Genomic DNA, 20613 nt, shown 5'->3' with positions numbered 1-20613 from the left:
CTGAAAATTTATGACTTTTCTTTATGGTTTGCTCTTTTAAAGATAATTATGAACAATCAATTGACTATTCGTAAGGTGATTGATAGAATATAAATTAGTCCATTTTATATTAATCTTATTGATAAATATTTATATAATTTCTGTTTAATTTATTGCTTTTAATATTATTTTACAGAAAATGGTATAAAAGGACATTTTAAAGAAAATTCCTCTAAAACTGTCTTGTAGCAAAAGAGAAAGTCTGTCAAGTTGGATTAAGTGAAATATGAAAAAAATATTTTGAGACTTAAATATTCAAGAACAGGACCAAGCACTTGAAGCATATGGGCCCGCCAAAGCAACCCTTCAATTCAATCCACGAAAATGGGCCACTGCACTTTCACCACTCCAGCACATGGCCGCAAGTCCACCATTTCCTCCAGTGGACCAGTCCACGCACAATCACAAGCACATGGGCCCGCACATCCACCCACGCAGTGCACATGACCGGTGCATTTCACAATTCCAGCGCACGGGCCAAGATCACAAATGCATGGACCCGCCGAAGCTCCCGCACATGGCCCACACTCCTGCACATCCAACACGCGCATGGGTCCCACCAAGGCGTTTCAGCAAATTCACACGCAAATGGCCCATTCCCTCGCTTCATCACTTCGCCGTGGACCGCTCCTTCATTTGCACATGGGCCCGTGCTTCGCCATTCACTCCACATTCACGTGGACCCGGACAGCCCGTAGACCGCGCTTCTTCACATGGACGGCCCACGCCTCACCATTCCCGCACATTGCCCACTCACGCATATGGGACCTCAATTCCATTTCACAAAGGCCCGCCGCTCAACACACCATGCACGTGGACCGCAATTTCCCAATTAGCACAGCTCTCGAGCTCTATTTAAAGAGCTCTTCAGTGAACGAATGACACAAAATTCTTCTCCCGGCAATTCCGCCGCCCGGCGCGAGGAAGGTCTCAGCTCCTAGGGTTTCTTTCTTTTCCTTTTTATTTTTCTGTTTTTTTTTTTTTTTATTTCAGCCATGAGTGGCTGAATTCTTTTCATCTAGTTAAATATTTGATTGAAACTTTGATTGGTTAATGAATCGTGAGACTTGATCAAATATTATTTAATTTTTAAAAATTCAATATTTATGCAATTTCATATTTAATTCTCATATTATTTGTTATTGAGATCTACATTAATTTTTTATTACAAAATAATTATTTATTAATTTGAATAATTTAAATCCGTAATTGCTTGGATTATTCTTACATGAGAACACTTGGGATCAAACCCAAGGAAATTGCATGATCTAGCGTTGTCTCCATACGTTTGGGTAGTTAGGATTGGATCTCTCTATTTCTTAATACAATTGACAATTGTTTTGATGCCTAAGACCCAAGGACGTTCCTTGGCAATTTGTTAATTAATAATTAATTAGAGGATGTTCACTAATTAATTTAATAATAAGGAGAGATAATGGTGGTGAGAAGCGTCTTCCATCTCCATAACTAATCTATTGAATCAACCCAAAAAACAAAGTGTCTGTGATCAATCCCAACAACTAAAGTGGATCCAATACTTCAACTAGAGCTTTCTCATTATTGGTTACTTTTTATTTAATTATTTACTTTCCATTATTTTTCTCATTATTAGTTTATTAATCAAATCAATCTCAAACCCCCCATTTTAATTTTACTGCAATTTATTTTTATTCCGCTTTCAGTTTATCTCATTTTTGGTTTATCTCATTGTTTCAGTTTATTTTATTGGTTTTGTTGAGAAAAAATAAATAGGTAATCAATTCTCTGTGGATTCGATCATTCACCACTATCTGCAGTTGTAAATTGTTGATAACCAAGAAGGTTATTTTTGACCGGTTTCGACAATCGCGAGTCAGTGACACCAAAATTCAATTTTGATAGGAATTTTTTTAAAACTTAAATCGAATGTATATATTAACGTAAATATACATAATTTTATGATTTTACTATAAATTTATTATATCTTCTATCGATATATTTGGATATAAATAATTTTTTTCCCTATGAGTATTACATGTTTTATGTATAATTTATCATGTTAAAAAGTGAAAATAGTTTTCTGTTTTATATATATTTTTTATTTTTGAAAAAAAAACTTAAATTCTCATTTTTTTAGTAAAATAAGAAAAAATTATGAAAAATAAGTACATTTCACATGCCAATAATAATAATAAAAAATCTTTCTATTTCAAATAATAAAGAAATTAGTTTATTGGATAAAAAAGGGGAATTGTTTGTGTAAATTCACTGTCATGTGGATATCTACCTGATAAGCGGTTGTCGAAGCCGTAAAAAATAAACCTATTATCAATCAACAAATAAATTTGCAGATAGTGGCAATAGGGTCGAACCACAAGGAATTGACACCAAGTATCTTCCTAATAATGACTAAGGCAAGTAATAACAAATAAGTAAAAGAGGGGTAGGTTTATTTTGATGAGTTAAAATCTAAAAGCAAAAGAGAACAATAATTTAAATAAGTGAGAATATCAATGGGAAAGAGATTCTAGCTGAAGTGTGAGCCTAATTCAGTTTGTTCAGAATTGATCATTGATTATTAAAGACTCCTATTTGATTTCAATAAATCAGTTTTGGCTGTGGAAGACGCTTCTCACAATCCAAATTCCTCCTTAGTTCTAGTTTGATTAGGAAACGTTCGCTAATCAAACACTGATCAACAAGTTGCCAAGGAACGTCCTTGGGGCATTTAGCATCGAACAACCGTTGATCGCATTAAGACTTAGAGAAACCCAATTCTATCCTTGCCAACCGCGTGGTCAAGGCTAGGTTATGCAACTGATTATATTTATGTTCAAACAATTTAAGCAATTACGGACCTAAATCATTCAAACAATTTATCACTTAAGCAATTTAAAAGCAATGGGCCCTTATTGATTCTAAAAGCAAAGTAATAATTATGGAAAAGATCAGATTGCATAAATATTGAAACAAACAAGAGTTCAACAATGGAGTATTAAACCTCCCAATTCATCACAAATCTGAATATTCTCAACTTCAACTAGAAAATAATGAATTTAGCCACTCATGGTGACTAAAATACACAAAAGATGAAAAGAAAGGAGAAAGAAAGAAGCTGCAGAGTTTCTGGCGAGAGGAGAAGATGCTGAGTAGCTGATCAGAAGATGCCCCTTGCTGGTTTGGAGGTTGCTCTTTTATAGCTGAAGAATTCCCTCCTTCTAGGGTTTTGAAATCCTCTTTTTAATTTGGCTTGTGATTCCTCTTTTGATGTTGAATTTAATTGCAACTGGAATTTCTTAAGTGAGAAACTCTTTCGTGGCTCTTGGAATTGTTTTGGTAGTGATTGAGTTGGATTTGGACTTCTGAAAACTCAAAATTCGGTTTCCTGAACAATTTTCCGCTCTGCTGTATTTTCTGCTGTCATTGTGATCGGGGCAGTGATTTGGGCAAATCACTGGTCCAATCACTTTCTGCAAGTCTGTGCTATCTCTGCTAGTGATCTGGGCAGTTTTTGCGAGTGATTTGGGCAAATCACTGATCCAATCACTTTTGCTGTCATTTTCTGTACATTTTCTCCAACTTTTCAATTTCTTCCTTTTCTACAAAACCATAACAAAAACACAATTTAAGCTAGAAAAATGTGTAAATAAAAAGTAAATAATATATTAAAAACATGGTTAAATTATGCTTGATCAAATACCCCCACACCTAGCTTTTTGCTTGTCCTCAAGCAAACAATAACTTAGCTAATCAAGCCCCCCTTTTCTTTTGATCCTAAATACCACTTAATCAGCCCCCCTAGACTCCTAAACTGAAGTATCACAGTATATAGTACATGCACCAAGGTCATCCTCTCCTTTCCTTGTTTCCCTTCACCTACCATGGTCAAGAGAAAGGTTTATGGCTCAATCATGCTTATTCCTTTATGTTAGTTTTAATGCAACCCCTAGGAGTGACTTGCCCCTTTTTTTCTCTCTTTCTTTTTATTTTTATTTTTATTTTTAGCTGCACTTATTCTTATCCTTGCCTGAAAAAGTCACTAACCTTTTTACGCGATTGTGTGCATGGGTGATACACCCCCGGTTACTCAGTTAGTCACTTGTTCAAGTAGCTACTAGCTCTGTTCATAGTCTAGACCATCGAAACTTATTTGCTTGAAAAAATCACTACCCTTTTTACGCGATTGTGTACATGGGTGATACACCCCCGGTTACTCAGTCAGTCACTTCTCCAAGTGGCTATTAGGCTCAGTTCATAGTCTTAGACCATTGGAACAGGTTTATGATTTGTGCTTTGTGCTGGTTTTTCATGATAGTTTGGGCAAATCAGCTCATAGAGAGTTACACTAACTTTTTGTTTGCATGTATTTGTATTTTTATTTTCCTTGACCATAGCAAATTTAAGGATTCAGTTCAAGAGAAAAAACTCCCTAAGTGAAGGTAATATACTGTGAATGATTCAATTTAGGCTTAAAGGGGTGGCAAATCAATGGGGTCATGAGATAAGGAAGCTCTTTTAACCTTGTTATCTATGTTGAGTAGAGCAATTAGCTAAGACAAAATTCTGTGTGTGTGTGCAAGAAGTGTGAAAAAAAAAAATTCTGGTGTGTGCAAAAAGGGGTAAAAACAATGCAAAAAGAAACAAAAAGGAACAAAAAGAAACAAATAGATGATGGAATCAATACAAAAATAACCTAACAATACCCCCACACCTATGGCAAACATTGTCCTCAATGTATAAGCATATATATATAAAGAATGAATGAGGAAAGGGAAAGGGATTTCCTGGCCTGTGGGTGATTTGGCCAAATCACTGGTCAAATCACTGTCTGCCACGATGCTGGGGCAGAAAATGGTCTACCAGCAGGTCCAATAGGTGCTCCATCCGTTGCATTCGGTCCTCAATTCTAGTGAGACGAGCCTCTAATGTCTGGTTGGGGGCTTCGTCTTCAGGTGGCTGATGGGCATCTTGCTGGGGGGCTGCTGGGGGTGCTTCCTGTGCTGGTGCTGGTTCCTGCCCTGTTTCCTGTGTTGTCCTATCTGCTAGGGCAGCGATGGAGACTGGCTGTTGGGTGGTGGTATTGTTGGCTTTCTTTCTTCTGAAAATACGCTCGTGGCGTGGTGTTACTGGACCTGCAGGTGCAATGGAAAAAGTATCCCCCACTTTGCAAAGCAACCCCATGTCATCTAATGTGCGTAGGTCTGGATGATATGGAAGAGATGATATTTTGGCCAGCCCGGTCTGCTCAAAAATTTTGTTGAATTTCAGGGCCTGAGTGATGTGATCAGGGCATGATGGTCTGGGCAGATCGCTGGGCAAATCACTCGGCATATCGATGGGCACATCAGTTGGCAAGTCAGCGGGCAAGTCAGTGGGCGTATCAGTGGGCAAATCGCTGGGCGCATCAGTGGGCACATTTCTGGGCATAGCGCTTGGCACATTGCTGGGCATAGTGCTGGGCGTATCAGTGGGCACATTTCTGGGCACAGTGCTTGGCATATTGCTGGGCATAGTGCTGGGCACATTGCTGGTCAAATCACTGGGCGCACCGCTTTCTTTGTGTCCTGCGGGATGTATGGCAATGGCAGTCTCTGTTTCTTGTTCTGGGTGTGACGGTGAGGGTGGTGACGGCGTTCTTGGCCGTTTCTTTCCGTGGCTGGAGGAAGTGGTGGCTTCTGGTGGCGTTTCGCCTGCAGGGTTTGCTGTCGGGGCTATTGGGGATGTGGATGGTGGAGGTGATGTCGGCGTCCTTGGCCGTTTCTTTTGCCGGCGATATGTCTGGACGGCCGGTGAGTCAGTGCGTCCTGATGCTGTTCCCTTAGCCGGTGGCGTTTCGGTGCTGGTGTGGACTGGTGGTGCATCCCATGTTTCGTCATCACTGTCAGAGGGACTGGGTGGTCTCGGTAGCCCTAATTTCTTCCACATGAATGGTCCGCCGGTGGCTTTCATCTTGATTCGGACCATGGTGGTCTTGAGTTCGCCGGTGGGTGAGTGGTGGTTGGAGAAGAAAATCTTGAAGAAGAAGAGATGAAAACAGTAAATTGTGTAAAAAGTAAAAAATAAGAGAAAATATACTTAAAGTGATTTGGGTAGGTGAACTGCCCTGATCATTCAATGTTGGCTCTTTGGATTCTTGACAGGGTGATTTGAGCAGTGATTTGGGCAAATCACTGCCCCGATCACTTTCTTCCTTGCTGTTGCTTGGCTGGTACTGTTCACGTGACTGTTCACGCCTTTCCTGATGATGTGCTTGATTTGGTGATTTGGCCGGTAATTTGGTCAAATCACCTGGGCAAATCACTTCTTTGGTGCAACTGCCTGATTGTCGATTTGGGCAAATCACTGCCCCAATCACTTGATACTACTCTACAGTCAGGTGATATGCCCAGTGATTTAGGCAAATCACTCCGGTGATTTGGGCAAATCACCACATCTGGGCTGCATCCCAGTAGCGCCCTATTTTCTGTCTTGGGCTGGACTTCAGTGTCTTGCTCAGCAGTCTTGGGAAGGGGGATCCAAGGGAACCTCCTCCACAACATGAACAGTAAAACCTTCATAGAATCTCTTCAAATGATGCCCATTAACTTTGAAAACTTTGCTTGTTTGTGGGCTCCGTATGTCAACAGCTCCATGTGGATAGACATGCTCAACCAAGAATGGCCCAATCCACCTAGACCGAAGCTTTCCAGGGAATAATTTGAACCTGGAATCAAAAAGCAAAACCTTATCACCAACCTGGAAGTGTTTTCTGGAGATGTTTTTGTCATGGAAGGCTTTGGTCCTTGCTTTATAATCCCATGAAGCTTCATATGCATCACGCCGAATCTCCTCAAGCTCTTGGATTTGCAATTTTCTGTGAACTCCAGCCTCTTTTTCATCAAGATTGCAGCTCTTCACAGCCCAATAGGCTTTGTGTTCAAGTTCCACAGGTAGATGGCATGCTTTCCCATAAATCAGCCTATATGGAGACATCCCAATTGGAGTTTTATATGCTGTTCTATATGCCCATAAGGCATCATTTAGGCGCACACTCCAGTCCTTGCGATTTGGACAGACCGTTTTCTCCAAGATTGACTTGATCTCCCTATTTAACACTTCAGCCAGCCCATTTGTTTGAGGATGATAGGCGGTAGAGGTTCTATGGATGACATGGTGCTTCTTTAGGAGAGTTTCTACCACCTTGTTGCAAAAATGGGTGCCTCGGTCACTGATTATGGCCTTGGGCAGTCCAAATCTTGAGAAAATGTGAGATTTTACAAAATCACACACTGTTTTTGCATCATCAGCCCTTGTTGCTTTGGCCTCAATCCACTTGGACACATAATCTACAGCAAGAAGTATGTAGGTATTGCCAAAGGAAGGTGGGAATGGTCCCATGAAGTCAATGCCCCATATGTCAAAGATTTCACACACCATGATGGGGGCTTGTGGCATTTCACTTCTATTGCCAAGGTTTCCTGTTTGTTGGCATCTTGCACATGACCTACAAAATAAATAAGCATCTCTAAATATTTTAGGCCAAAATAACCCACTTTCAAGAACTTTCAAGGCTGTCTTGCGTGGCCCAAAGTGACCTCCACAGCTGTAAGAGTGGCAGAAAGTTAGGACAGAAGTGATCTCATGGTTTGGGATGCATCTCCTTATGACTTGGTCTGCACAATGCTTCCATAGGTAAGGCTCATCCCACACATAATACCTTGCCTCTTTCTTGATCTTGTCTCTCATATGTTTGGGCAAATCACCTATGGCAAGGTAATTAACAATATCAGCATACCATGGTTCCTCTTCTTGGACAGCAAAGAGGTGCTCATCAGGGAAGGTCTCATTGATGGGGCATGTCTCCATCTCGGTCAGAATTCTGCTGAGGTGATCAGCCACAAGGTTCTCCTTTCCTTTCTTGTCGCGGATTTCCAAGTCAAATTCTTGCAACAGCAATATCCATTGCACCAACCTAGGTTTGGACTCCTTTTTCTTGATTAAATATCTTAGTGCAGCATGATCTGAGTATATAATCACCTTTGTCCCAAGTAGATAGGACCGAAACTTCTCCAATGCAAACACAACAGCCAGTAATTCTTTTTCCATGGTTGAATAATTGCATTGTGCAGCATCTAGGGTGCGTGAAGCATAGTGAATAACATGAGGAGAGTTACCTTTACGTTGTCCCAATACTGCACCTACAGCAAAGTTGCTAGCATCACATATGATCTCAAATGGAAGAGTCCAATCAGGTGGCTGGATGACTGGGGCAGAAATCAGCAGTGATTTGATCAAATCAAAAGTTGTTTTGCAGCTGCCATCAAAGTTGAATGGTACCTCCTGCTGTAACAACTTGCACAAAGGCTGAGTTATTTTGGAAAAATCCTTGATGAACCTCCTATAAAAACCAACATGTCCAAGGAATGATCTAATCTCCCTAATGCTGGTTGGGTAGGGCAGATTTTTGATGGTGTCAATTTTGGCTTTGTCCACCTCAATCCCTTTTGCTGAAACAATATGGCCTAAGATTAAGCCATGGCTGGCCATGAAGTGGCACTTCTCATAGTTGAGAACCAAGTTTGTCTCCAAACACCTTTGAAGTATCTTCTCCAAGTTGGCTAGGCATTCATGGAATGAGTTGCCATACACCGTAAATTCATCCATGAAGACTTCAATGATTTTCTCCACATAGTCAGAAAAAATGCTCATCATGCACCTTTGGAAAGTGGCTGGTGCATTGCAAAGACCGAAGGGCATCCTCCTAAATGCGAAGGTGCCAAATGGGCAAGTGAAAGTGGTCTTCTCTTGATCTTCAGGTGCAACGGGGATTTGATAAAATCCTGAATATCCATCGAGGAGGCAGTAATGACTTTTTCCAGCAAGTCTCTCAAGCATTTGGTCCATGAAGGGCAAGGGAAAATGGTCCTTCCTTGTGACTGTGTTGAGCTTCCTGTAGTCCATGCAAACTCTCCACCCATTTTGCACACGAGTGGGTACTAGCTCTCCTTCAGAATTAGGGACAATGGTAATCCCGGTCTTCTTTGGTACCACATGGATGGGACTCACCCACTTACTGTCAGAAATGGGGTAGATTACCCCAATGTCTAGGAGCTTCACTATCTCCTTCTTCACAACCTCCATCATTGGTGGATTCAGCCTTCTTTGTGCCTCACGAACAGGTTTGCGCTCATCCTCCATAAGTATCCGATGCATGCATGTTGAGGGTGAGATACCCTTTATGTCCTCCAATGTCCACCCAATTGCCTTCTTGTGCTTCCTCAACACATCCAGGAGCTTTTCCTCTTCTTCTTGGCTGAGCTGGTTGGAAATAATTACTGGAAGTGTATTTTCAGCCCCCAAGTAGGCATATTTGAGGTGGCTAGGCAAGGGTTTCAGATCTGGTGCTTTCTCTGTCTGCTGGTTTTCTGTCTGCTTGCTGTCTGATTTGCCCAGTGATTTGGGCAAATCACTGGTCAAATCACTTTCTGTTAAGTCTGTCTGCTCACTGATTTGGGCAGATTGTCTGGGTGATTTGGGCAGATCGCTGGGCAAATCACCTGTAACCAGCTGTGAACAGTACTCCATCTGGTCTGTCTTGGTGTTGCTGTCCACTTCTTCTCTCCTGCAAAGACCTTCATAAAGTAAGTTTTCTTGATCAAAATAAAAAATTTCTTAACTTAAATCATCAATTATATCAAGGCCATAAACAGGAGAAACATCATTGGGGAATTTCATGGCATCATAAACATTAAATTTTATAATTTCCCCTTCAAACTCCATGGTCAATGTGCCATCATGCACATCAATTTTTGTTCTTGCTGTGCTCAAGAATGGTCTCCCAAGTAAGATATCAGAGGTGGTGTTGCTCTTATCTTCCTCCATGTCAATGACATAAAAATTAGCTGGGAAGACTAGTTGGTCCACTTGCACTAACACATCTTCAAGCACTCCTTTAGGGTAGACAATGGATCGGTTAGCCAATTGGATTATGATGCTGGTGCCTTGAGTGTACTTGCATTCAACAAGTTAAAAATAGAAAGGGGCATGACATTAATTGAAGCTCCAAGGTCACACATGGCCTTCTTTATTCCCACATTGCCTATCTTGCATGAAACTGCAAACATCCCTCTATCCTTGCATTTGACTGGAAGTTTCCTTTGAATGACAGCTGAAACACACTCCCCCACACTTACCTTTTCACGTTCAGCAAGTTTCCTTCGGTTGGTGCATAGCTCTTTGAGAAACTTGGCATACCTTAGAATTTGCTTTACAGCATCAAGTAGGGGTATGTTGATTTCCACTTTGCGAAGTGTCTCCAATATCTCTTTTTCCTCTTTCTCTTTTTGGGACCTTGCAAATCTCTTTGGGAAGGGAGGAGGTACCTTGAATTTGTCCATAGGTTGCTGTTTCTGCCTTTGACTGGATTCTGCCTGGTCTGTTGATTTGGGCTGATCACTTTCTGCCTTCTCTGGTGATTTGGGCAAATCATTGCTGGGCAGCTCAGTCTGTCTAGCGATTGGGTCAGTGATTTGGGCAAATCGACTGCCCTGATCACTTTCTGGCAGAATTTCTTTCATGGCCTGTTTTTGTGATTTTTCAGCCCTATTGTCTTGCAACTCTTTTCCACTCCTCAATGTGATGGCACTAGCATTTTGCCTTGGATTTATCTCAGTTTGGGAGGGTAGCTTCCCTTGGGACTCATATTTGCTCATTGAAGTGGCCATTTGGCTCACTTGTTTTCAAGATTTTGCACCGTATTTGTTAAATTCTTCACAATCTCTTCAAGAGGTGCATTGGAGTTCTGAGGTGCAGCTTGAGCTTGATTCCTTTGCTGGTAGCTTGGATATTGATTTCCCCTTGCATAACTGAAATTTGGATGGTCCCTCCAACCTGGATTATAAGTATTTGCATAGGGATCATACCTCCTTTGCCCATTGAAACCTCCAACAGCATTGACTTGCTGGTCCTCCTCTTGAAGGGAAGGACATAGATCAGTTGGGTGGTTGTTGGCACATATTCCACATGTCTTGGGCTGCTGAATCTGCTGGACTTGTTGGGTTTGACCCACAACAAGGCTACGGATAGCATTGGTGAGTTCAGAAATTTGGGATGCTAAAATGGATGTACTCACCTCATTTACATTCCTTGATGGCAGCTCTTGGTCTCCAAATTGTTGAGAAGCTACAGCCATGGAGGAAATTAAGTCCCTCATCTCTCGAGGTGATTTTTTTTCAATTGTTCCTTCACAGGCTGCGTCAATAAATTTTCTTTCTGAGGGTAGCAATCCTCCATAGAAGTACTCGATGAGAGATTGGTCAGAAATATCATGTCGAGGGCAGCTTGTGCACAACTTTTTGAACCTCTTCCAGTACTCATACAAGCCTTCAGAGTGCTTTTGCCTTATGCCACTTATCTCTCGACGGATGCCTATGGCTTTTGAGGTTGGGAAGAATTTTCTCAAGAATGCTCTTACCATATCAGCCCATGATGTGATGGATCCGGGTGGCAAGTAGAATAGCCATTCTTTGGCATAGTCTTCAAGGGAAAAAGGGAAGGCTCTAAGTTTGATATCTTCTTCTGGAATACCTTGGGGTCTCATGGTTGAGCACAAAACGTGGAATGCCTTCAAATGTTTGTGAGGATCTTCATTTTCTAGGCCTCTGAATTTGGGAAAGAGATGAATTAGACCTGTCTTTAGCTCGAATGGTGCTGTCAATAGGGGATATTCAATGCATAAGGGTGCTTGATCTCCTACTGGTTCAGCTAACTCTCCGAGAGTTCTTTCCCGTGGCTGACGTGCTTGGATGGGCACGTTTCCAGCTTGTATTTCAGCTTCTACATGTGCAGCAGGTGGTGCTGCCATTGCTGGATTTTCTGCCATAACTAGAAGTTCAGTTTCTGGTGCAAATTCAGTAGTAGTAGGTGCGGTGATGGAAGTTTCTGCTGGTGCAGAAATTTCTTCAGCAGGGGCAGTAGGTGGTCTGTGAGGTGGAGTTGTTGATGAAGATGGTTTTGAGGCTTGGTTCCTCAAATTTGCTTGCTTTCTTAAGCTCTTGGCAGTTTTCTCAATCTCCGGATCGTAAAGAAGAGTGTCTTTACGGCCAGACCTGGTCATAAAGGGAAAATATGTTAGTTAGATCAAGTCCCCGGCAACGGCGCCAATTTTTGATAAGCGGTTGTCGAAGCCGTCAAAAATAAACCTATTATCAATCAACAAATAAATTTGCAAATAGTGGCAATAGGGTCGAACCACAGGGAATTGACACCAAGTATCTTCCTAATAATGACTAAGGCAAGTAATAACAAATAAGTAAAAAAGGGGGGTTTGTTTTGATGAGTTAAAATCTAAAAGCAAAAGAGAACAATAATTTAAATAAGTGAGAATATCAATGGGAAAGAGATTCTAGCTGAAGTGTGAGCCTAATTCAGTTTGTTCAGAATTGATCATTGATTATTAAAGACTCCTATTTGATTTCAATAAATCAGTTTTGGTTGTGGAAGACGCTTCTCACAATCCAAATTCCTCCTTAGTTCTAGTTTGATTAGGAAACGTTCGCTAATCAAACACTGATCAACAAGTTGCCAAGGAACGTCCTTGGGGCATTTAGCATCGAACAACCGTTGATCGCATTAAGACTTAGAGAAACCCAATTCTATCCTTGCCAACCGCGTGGTCAAGGCTAGGTTATGCAACTGATTATATTTATGTTCAAACAATTTAAGCAATTACGGACCTAAATCATTCAAACAATTTATCACTTAAGCAATTTAAAAGCAATGGGCCCTTATTGATTCTAAAAGCAAAGTAATAATTATGGAAAAGATCAGATTGCATAAATATTGAAACAAACAAGAGTTCAACAATGGAGTATTAAACCTCCCAATTCATCACAAATTTGAATATTCTCAACTTCAACTAGAAAAGAATGAATTTAGCCACTCATGGTGACTAAAATACACAAAAGATGAAAAGAAAGGAGAAAGAAAGAAGCTGCAGAGTTTGTAACAGCCCGGACGTGAACCCCGGCACTGTTACCGCTCACAGCCCGTGACCTTCCTCTGGGCCCAGCCACTGTGAGCAGCTCTTAACATCCCTTCACCCTCACGGGTTCCAGGCAGGATTTGTCCCTCGGGGGAGCCATTACGGCCCGCCCTAGCCCGAGTGGATTTGGCCCAATTCCTTCCTCTGGGAGGTCAAGGGTTCGAGCAGTGGGGGAGGCGACCTAATTCCCAGAGGAAGGAATTGGGCCAAATCCACTCGGGCTAGGGCGGGCCGTAATGGCTCCCCCGAGGGACAAATCCTGCCTGGAACCCGTGAGGGTGAAGGGATGTTAAGAGCTGCTCACAGTGGCTGGGCCCAGAGGAAGGTCACGGGCTGTGAGCGGTAACAGTGCCGGGGTTCATGTCCGGGCTGTTACATAAAAAAGGAATGTAATACCCGGCTCGAGTCCGGCATCGGAGTTCCGGTAGTCCGGTGAAATCTCGGGTGTCGGAACCCTCGAGAAGGGTAATACATATGTTTGCTAAGGTATTTTCACTTGTTTTCATGTTTTGAAGTGTGAAAAGCATTGAGTTTTAAAGAAAAGCAACAAGGGAGAAAGGCAAAGGTTCGGCCGCCGAAGGTCACTTTCGGCTGCCGAACATTGCATGGTTTCGGCTTTACGTTCGGCTGCCGAAGGTGGTCTGGCCAGCCACCTATAAAAGGGCCAAGGGTCGGTGGAAGGAGGTTATTTCTCCTCCACTTGCAGCCAGAGGTGAGTTCCAGCCTCTCCCACGTTGACTTTCATGTTTTCCATGATTTTCATCAAATCTTTCAAGAGTTTTAAGAGTTTTGGTGATTTGTGAAGGTTTTGAGCAAAAGAACCAAGTTTTAAAGCTTGGAGCTTTGGAGGAGCTTTTCTTCATATCTCCACGTTAGGATCCTTCATCCTCAAGTTGTTTCCGAGGTAAGTGAAGATCCTGAGCTTCTTTGATGCTTTTGAAAGGTTTTATGAAGTTTGTATGGGTAGTATGCATGTTTAGGTTTAGGTGAGGTCTTTGGTGATTTGTGGTGTTGCTATGTTTGTTTGGGGTTTTAGGGTAGTTTTAGACCCCTTTGTGCATATATATGTGTATATGCTAGTTGGGAGTAGTTGCTATGCATGTTTGTAGGTGTTTGGGCACAGTTTGCATGAAACAGAGCAGGGTTCTGCCCTTCGGGCAAAACCAGGTTCGGCCGCCGAACCCCTTGTGGAGGCAGTTTCGGCTGCCAAAGGTTGCCCCCAAAAGCTAGGCTTTCGGTTTAGAAAGGGACTTTCGGCCGCCGAAAGAGGGAGTTCGGCCGCCGAAAGTGTGTGAGTTTCGTCTCTGGACGAGACCTTCGGTCGCCGAAGGTGCCGCCGAACATGCATGAGTTTCGTCTCTAGAGTGGGGTTTCGGCCGCCGAACCTGCCGCCGAAAGTGCCCTGTCCAGCTTTCTTTTGCATGTTTTATGTGCTGGTTTTAGGATTGTTTAGAGGGGTTTTGGGGAGTTTCTTAGAGATGTTCTTGAGTGAGTTTGGTCCCTCATTTGAGTCCACCTGTGTAGGTACGGACCAGAGGAATCAGGGAAGTCAGCAGTGAGTCCAGTGTCAGAACCTGCAGAGTCCGTTCAGCGATAGCCAGAGGTGAGTGGAACTTAACTTAATATTTTAAGATGAGAACTGCATCTTTTATCATGCTTCATGCATCATGAATATGCTCTAGGGTGAGTGCATTAGTGGACACGAATATGACGCATTGCATCTATCCTTGTACTTGGCATGGCTCCTTGTACATTGCTTATGTGAGACGGCACGGACTTCGTGAGGATTCATTAGCCCTCAGAGGAAAGACCTGGAACAGCCCTACGGGGACCAGGCACAAAGACCTGGAACAGCCCTACGGGGACCAGGCACATGGTACTCCGGTACCCCAGATGAGATAGAGGGAGTTTTGATCCGTCCGGCCGAGGTGATGTGATTACTTGTGATGTGATGCATTCCATGAGAGCATGTTTTATCACCTGTTATTTGATTACTATTCTACTCACTGGGCTATAGTAGCTCATCCCTCTCCCCTAACTCCAGTTGTGCAGGTTCAGAGGTCAGAGAGGTCAGCAGGGTACAGGAAGAGTACAGAGTATTGTAATAGCTAGTGTGGACATGTAAATGTAAAGAGATAAGGTTTATGTATAGGGTATAGAATGGTGCTTGACTAGAAGAGTTGTAATCCCTTGTTCTTTTCACATGATCTGTTTATGTTTACATATATGTGTTGTATATATGAAAGAACCAGGCTTAACATAGATGAGTTGAGCCGCCTTGAGCATAGAGGAGAGCTCTGGCTGGCGTTTTGTAGTACAGTGGCAGTATGTGCACAGGTTAAGCCTTGGTATGAGAAAAATGTTCATTATTTTACAGAAAATGTTTGATCATGTATGGGATTTCACAGGCACACAGAGTTCCTAGCAGGCTTACTACAGGTCCCGGCGACCTTAAGTCGATCTGGATCCTAGTGCCGGTAGCAGTTCGGTTTTCAGGCTGTTACAGAGTTTCTGGCGAGAGGAGAAGATGCTGAGTAGCTGATCAGAAGATGCCCCTTGCTGGTTTGGAGGTTGCTCTTTTATAGCTGAAGAATTCCCTCCTTCTAGGGTTTTGAAATCCCCTTTTTAATTTGGCTTGTGATTCCTCTTTTGATGTTGAATTTAATTGCAACTGGAATTCCTTAAGTGAGAAACTCTTTCGTGGCTCTTGCAATTGTTTTGGTAGTGATTGAGTTGGATTTGGACTTCTGCAAACTCAAAATTCGGTTTCCTGAACAATTTCCCGCTCTGCTGTATTTTCTGCTGTCATTGTGATCGGGGCAGTGATTTGGGCAAATCACTGGTCCAATCACTTTCTGCAAGTCTGTGCTATCTCTGCTAGTGATCTGGGAAGTTTCTGCGAGTGATTTGGGCAAATCACTGGTCCAATCACTTTTGCTGTCATTTTCTGCACTTTTTCTCCAACTTTTCAATTTCTTCCTTTTCTACAAAATCATAACAAAAACACAATTTAAGCTAGAAAAATGTGTAAATAAACAGTAAATAATATATTAAAAACATGGTTAAATTATGCTTGATCACTACCCAATTGAAAATTAAGTATCACAATATTTATTTAGTGTCTCTGATCCCTATCCCTAGTCTTGTTTTCTCTCTTGTCTCTTGTCTTTCCTAATTTTGCCTCTTTTTTTGTCATCCCTAGCAAATCGGATATATATTTTTCTATTTTTTTCATAAGCTCTGATAGGGTATTAGGGCTTTCTACACAATGACCTAAAGATTTCGGGGAGGTTGTACCCTTTTGCATTGCTTCTATTGCCCTTCCCTCATCCAGCTCGGATATCTGCAAAATCTCATAGTTGAATCTGGCCACATAATCTTTGAGGGATTCATTTCTCCTCTGGCACATGATTTCTAAGTAGCTCTTTTTTTTTCTGCAGGAACTCTGGCAATGAATCTGCTGATGAATACAAGGGTTAGGTTTATGAAGTTCTTGATGCTCCTTGACTCCAAGCTGTTAAACTATGCCTGGGATGGTCCTGTTACGGTGGTTTGAGAGACCTTACCCATCAAGACATCTGAATGGGTCTGCAACTCTATAAATATCTTATAGTTTAAGATGTGCTCTCGGGGGTTTTCCGTTCCATCATAGGCTGCTATAGTCGGCATCATGAACTTTTTTTGTATGGTTTCTTGTTGAACCCATTTCACAAACGACAATGAGATTAGCAATAGGGGATTGCTATTGTCTCATGCTCCCAACTCTGTTAGTAGTTGCTATTCAATCTTTCTAACTTTTGGTCTATGTATGCATCTTCCCTTCTAGGCCTCTTCTTTAGGCGGTAGGTTCTTTCTAGCTCTTCATTTTCCAACCTTCCTACTGGCTTGGAAGAGTAGCTTTTACCTCTATCATTCTCAATAAGCTCCCTCACTACTCTGTTTCTAGCTCGGGCTGTTAGCTCGTTTCTCTGACTGGCTTCTCTATCTCCATTGTATGTCCTTCTACTAATCTATTGAGGGATTTGATAGTTCAATATAAGTTAGGGCTCATTGATGTTGAGCCTCTTGACTACAGGTATTATGCTCAACGAGATACTGAGCCCTCTCAACTATAACATCTAGCCTAGCCAATGGGCAGTGTTCTGTAATTGGAGAGCCATACTTTACAGTTCTTGATCGGATAGAGTAGTTCTGGACATGGTCCTACCTGAGCTTGGTGAAGTGTTAAACAATATGGGTGGCTGATTTACTGGGGCAGTTGGGCTAGAGAACGAGAACTGTGGACCTTCTTGTATTGAGCTCAGGTCGTTTGGAGTATTTCCAGTATGGTTTTTGTCGTGATTGGCCATGTGGATTTTAGTGGGTGAAATGAGAATGAGAACTCCGGTGATGATAAGATCTCCTTCACCCCACAGACGGCGCCAATTGATGTTTAAGATCTAGTAAGAGGTCATGCTCAGAGTATATTATGGTAAGTTTGGTTTGTCCTTCCCCCTTATTTCCTTTTATTCATTTTCTCTTTTGTCCTCTAATGATGTGTAACCGTTGGCCTGCGCTCGTACTCTCTTGTCATAGTCATGCTGATCGTATGTACGGATGTACTGTATCCTTCCTTATCATCAGGCAGCCATTTAATTCCATCTGGCGCCATTTGGACATGATCCCGGGTATCACGGGATTTGTTGTCCCACGGGCCTAATGGATATTCGAGGCCAAGTCCTCCACGTGCAGATCCACGCCCAGCCGGCTCGTCAAGGCAAGTCTAGAGCTTGTACATGGAGTAGGCCCGTGTATTGGACTCTAATAGAACTAAGATTCGATCTTCCTAGTGCAGACTCAGCCATGGTCGGGGCGTCTAGGGCCCGGTCGTCATCAAGGTCAAAACATAAAGAAAAAGACAATGAAATTAGAAAATCAAAGCATATGCATGTTGATATACATTCAGTTGGAAACAAAGGTACTAGATGCTTAAAAAAGGGAAGATCGATCTTCCAATCGAGCCAGACCACCCTCTTTAAAGCCAAGAAAGAGATACCAGTTGATCCAAATAGTGGTAAAAGAGGATGTGTTTGGTAATCAAGACCACCACCCACCTTTTGCGAACTATACCATGAAAGAACATAGGTATGGATCTACATCTATAAAAAAAAAGAAAAAATAGAAAAACAACAACCATAAAGCAAAGCCACAACACAAACTCTCTAAGATGAATCGCCTCTCACCAAAAAACAGAATATATACAAAATTATGTACACCTTTGCCCCAAACGGAAAAAGAGATAATCCACGTTTGAAGGAGAGAGAAAAGGAGCCAGTGCTACTTAGGAAGGGCAAGGGCATAAACAAAAGTAAGAGTAGCTGTAAGAGTTCGATACAAACTAAGCTTGAAGCCTCATAAAAACAAAAGACCAATCGAAATGGAAAGCTCTCAAAATATTTGACATATCATATGTTGGTCCTATTAAGTCTTATGAACTGATGTATTTAAACTTTGGAGGGTATCTTGCAATGATATTTATAGTTATTTTTTATTAAATTATCATTTTATACGCAGTGTATTACATACAATCACAGGTATTATATAATCTCTCAAAACAAATATTTGACCCACCAAAACCCATCTTGGTCAAAAAAAAAGAAAAAACAAAGTGCTAATTCAAAGATGCTTTATTAAAATATTCACGATTTTATTAAAACAGAAAAAGAAAAAGAAACAACTTAACGAATAATAAATAGTTTTTTTAGGAAAATAGACTTTTCAATGCATTTGCAAAGGTGGGATTGGTCAAACTATAGCCACCATCAACGACCAAGTTGATCCCACTAACATACTTTGATTCCTCACTTGCAAAATACAAAGCTGCCTCTGCTATATCCTCTACTTCCAAAACCACCCCTTTCAAATTCCCTGCAGATGAAATTAACTCTTCAGCCTCCTTCTTCCCCAACGTCATATTTCTTAGAAACAATGGGGTGGCGACACCAAATGGCGAAATGCAGTTAACCCTTATCCCATATTGCCCCAACTCCACGCATAAGTTCTTGGCTAGCCCCACCACTGCATGTTTCGAAGCTGCATATGCATTTGAAGCAACCTCCATGGCGCATACTGAAGCCCCACTAGAAGTAAAGATTATGCAGCCTTTCTTAGCAGGGATCATCACTCTTGCTGCATGCTTGGCACCCAAGAAGGCACCGAACACATTCACATCAAACACTTTTTTAAAGTTTTCATTACTAGAAGTTGATATTCCCGATTCTGCTATGCCTCCGATTCCGGCGTTGTTGAACATTATATCGAGCTTTCCATACTTGGAGATAGCTGTATCGACAGCGTTTTTGACATCTGTGTCGCTTGTTACATCGCAGTGGACGTAAGAGATGGTTTCTTGGGAGCTGAATTCTTGGCAGAGGGAGAGACCAAGCTCATCTTGGATATCGGCGATGAGTACCTTTGCTCCATGGTGGACAAATAGCCTGGCGGTGGCCTCTCCTATTCCACTTGCGCCGCCGGTTATCAAGGCTACCTTGCCTTCTAACCTGTGAAAAGAAAATTAGCTGATTACAAACTGATCCATAAGCACCAACAATTAACAAACTGTATAATTACTTGTAGAAAGGAAATGTGATTATTGATGTTACCTTCTGGTGATGGAAGTTGTTGAATCGATGGAACTCATCTTCTCTGAGAGTTTGTTTATGAATTTTTTTTTGGCTTCGTGGTGATTGTGTGGAGTTTTTTTTTTATAGGCAAAGAACGACTATTGATTTGGAATGCCTGCGCTTGTGCAATTTGACCAAGGCATTATGGGAAGATTACATGAGCCTAGCGGCCGACCAGGCACACGTCCCCCTAATTAAAGTTAGGTATATTATTACCAATATTTTTGATAAGTTTATATATATATATATTTGATATGATTTAAAAAATAATAAATATTTATTATTATTTGACAAAAATATAATTTATAAATGGTATGTTATTTGAGTTTTGCTCGCTTTATATTTAGTTTTTGCGTCTGCCACATGCATATGGCCAAAAACAATTTGTATTGTATTATTTATACATTGCCGTCTCAGCATGTATAGCCATGGGGGAGTTGACAATAACATTATTCATGAATTGAATACAACACCATAATAAAAACACACATGTATGATTGCATAATTAAGAGGCCAATAAATCTTCACCAAATATATATATCATAAATTTAAAAAATTATATTTAAAAATAATATTTTTAAAATTTATGTATTTATTAGATATGATTAAAATTGAAGTATACATAAAAAACTTAGATCTAACCCATGCTGAATTTAAAATAAAAATAAATAATGAAACTTATATAATATTATATTTAAAAGTTGAAATTAAGACGTCTATCTAACGAATGGTAAAAAGATTAGATAAACATGATTCCACATAATAAAATATCTAACATTCTGTAGTTTAATTTTTGTCTCTTTTCTAAAGTGGAATTTTTAGTTGTTTTTCTTTAATTTATGAAAGCAAATAAAATAATTATATATCCTATATTTTTCAAAGGAATTTTCTTTTGTCGTGTTCTTCCATTAT

The 20613-nt window shown here is 41.1% G+C and overlaps 1 protein-coding gene across 1 annotated transcript; it reads right to left on the bottom strand.

The window, feature by feature from the left end:
- Positions 1 to 18637: 18637 nt before the first annotated feature.
- Positions 18638 to 19877, bottom strand: LOC110621333 (secoisolariciresinol dehydrogenase). Its single transcript, XM_021765582.2, has 2 exons — positions 19681 to 19877; positions 18638 to 19578 (listed from the first exon to the last, which is right to left on the bottom strand). The coding sequence occupies exons 1-2, from the start codon at positions 19716 to 19718 to the stop codon at positions 18780 to 18782; spliced, it is 837 nt and encodes a 278-aa protein (XP_021621274.1). The 5' UTR covers positions 19719 to 19877; the 3' UTR covers positions 18638 to 18779.
- Between the last annotated feature and the right edge of the window lie 736 nt (positions 19878 to 20613).

Source organism: Manihot esculenta, chromosome 8 (genome assembly GCF_001659605.2).
Source record: "Manihot esculenta cultivar AM560-2 chromosome 8, M.esculenta_v8, whole genome shotgun sequence".
Taxonomy (NCBI): Eukaryota; Viridiplantae; Streptophyta; class Magnoliopsida; order Malpighiales; family Euphorbiaceae; genus Manihot; species Manihot esculenta.
Note: the sequence above shows the minus strand (reverse complement) of the source record. Positions and strands in the feature narration are given on the sequence as shown.

Coding starts and splice junctions, on each gene's coding strand:
- LOC110621333 (XM_021765582.2), bottom strand. CDS start 19,718: ATGAGTTCCATCGATTCAACAACTTCCATCACCAGAAG. Junction 19,579..19,680: donor ACAACTTCCATCACCAGAAG/GTAACATCAATA, acceptor TTCTTTTCACAG/GTTAGAAGGCAAGGTAGCCT.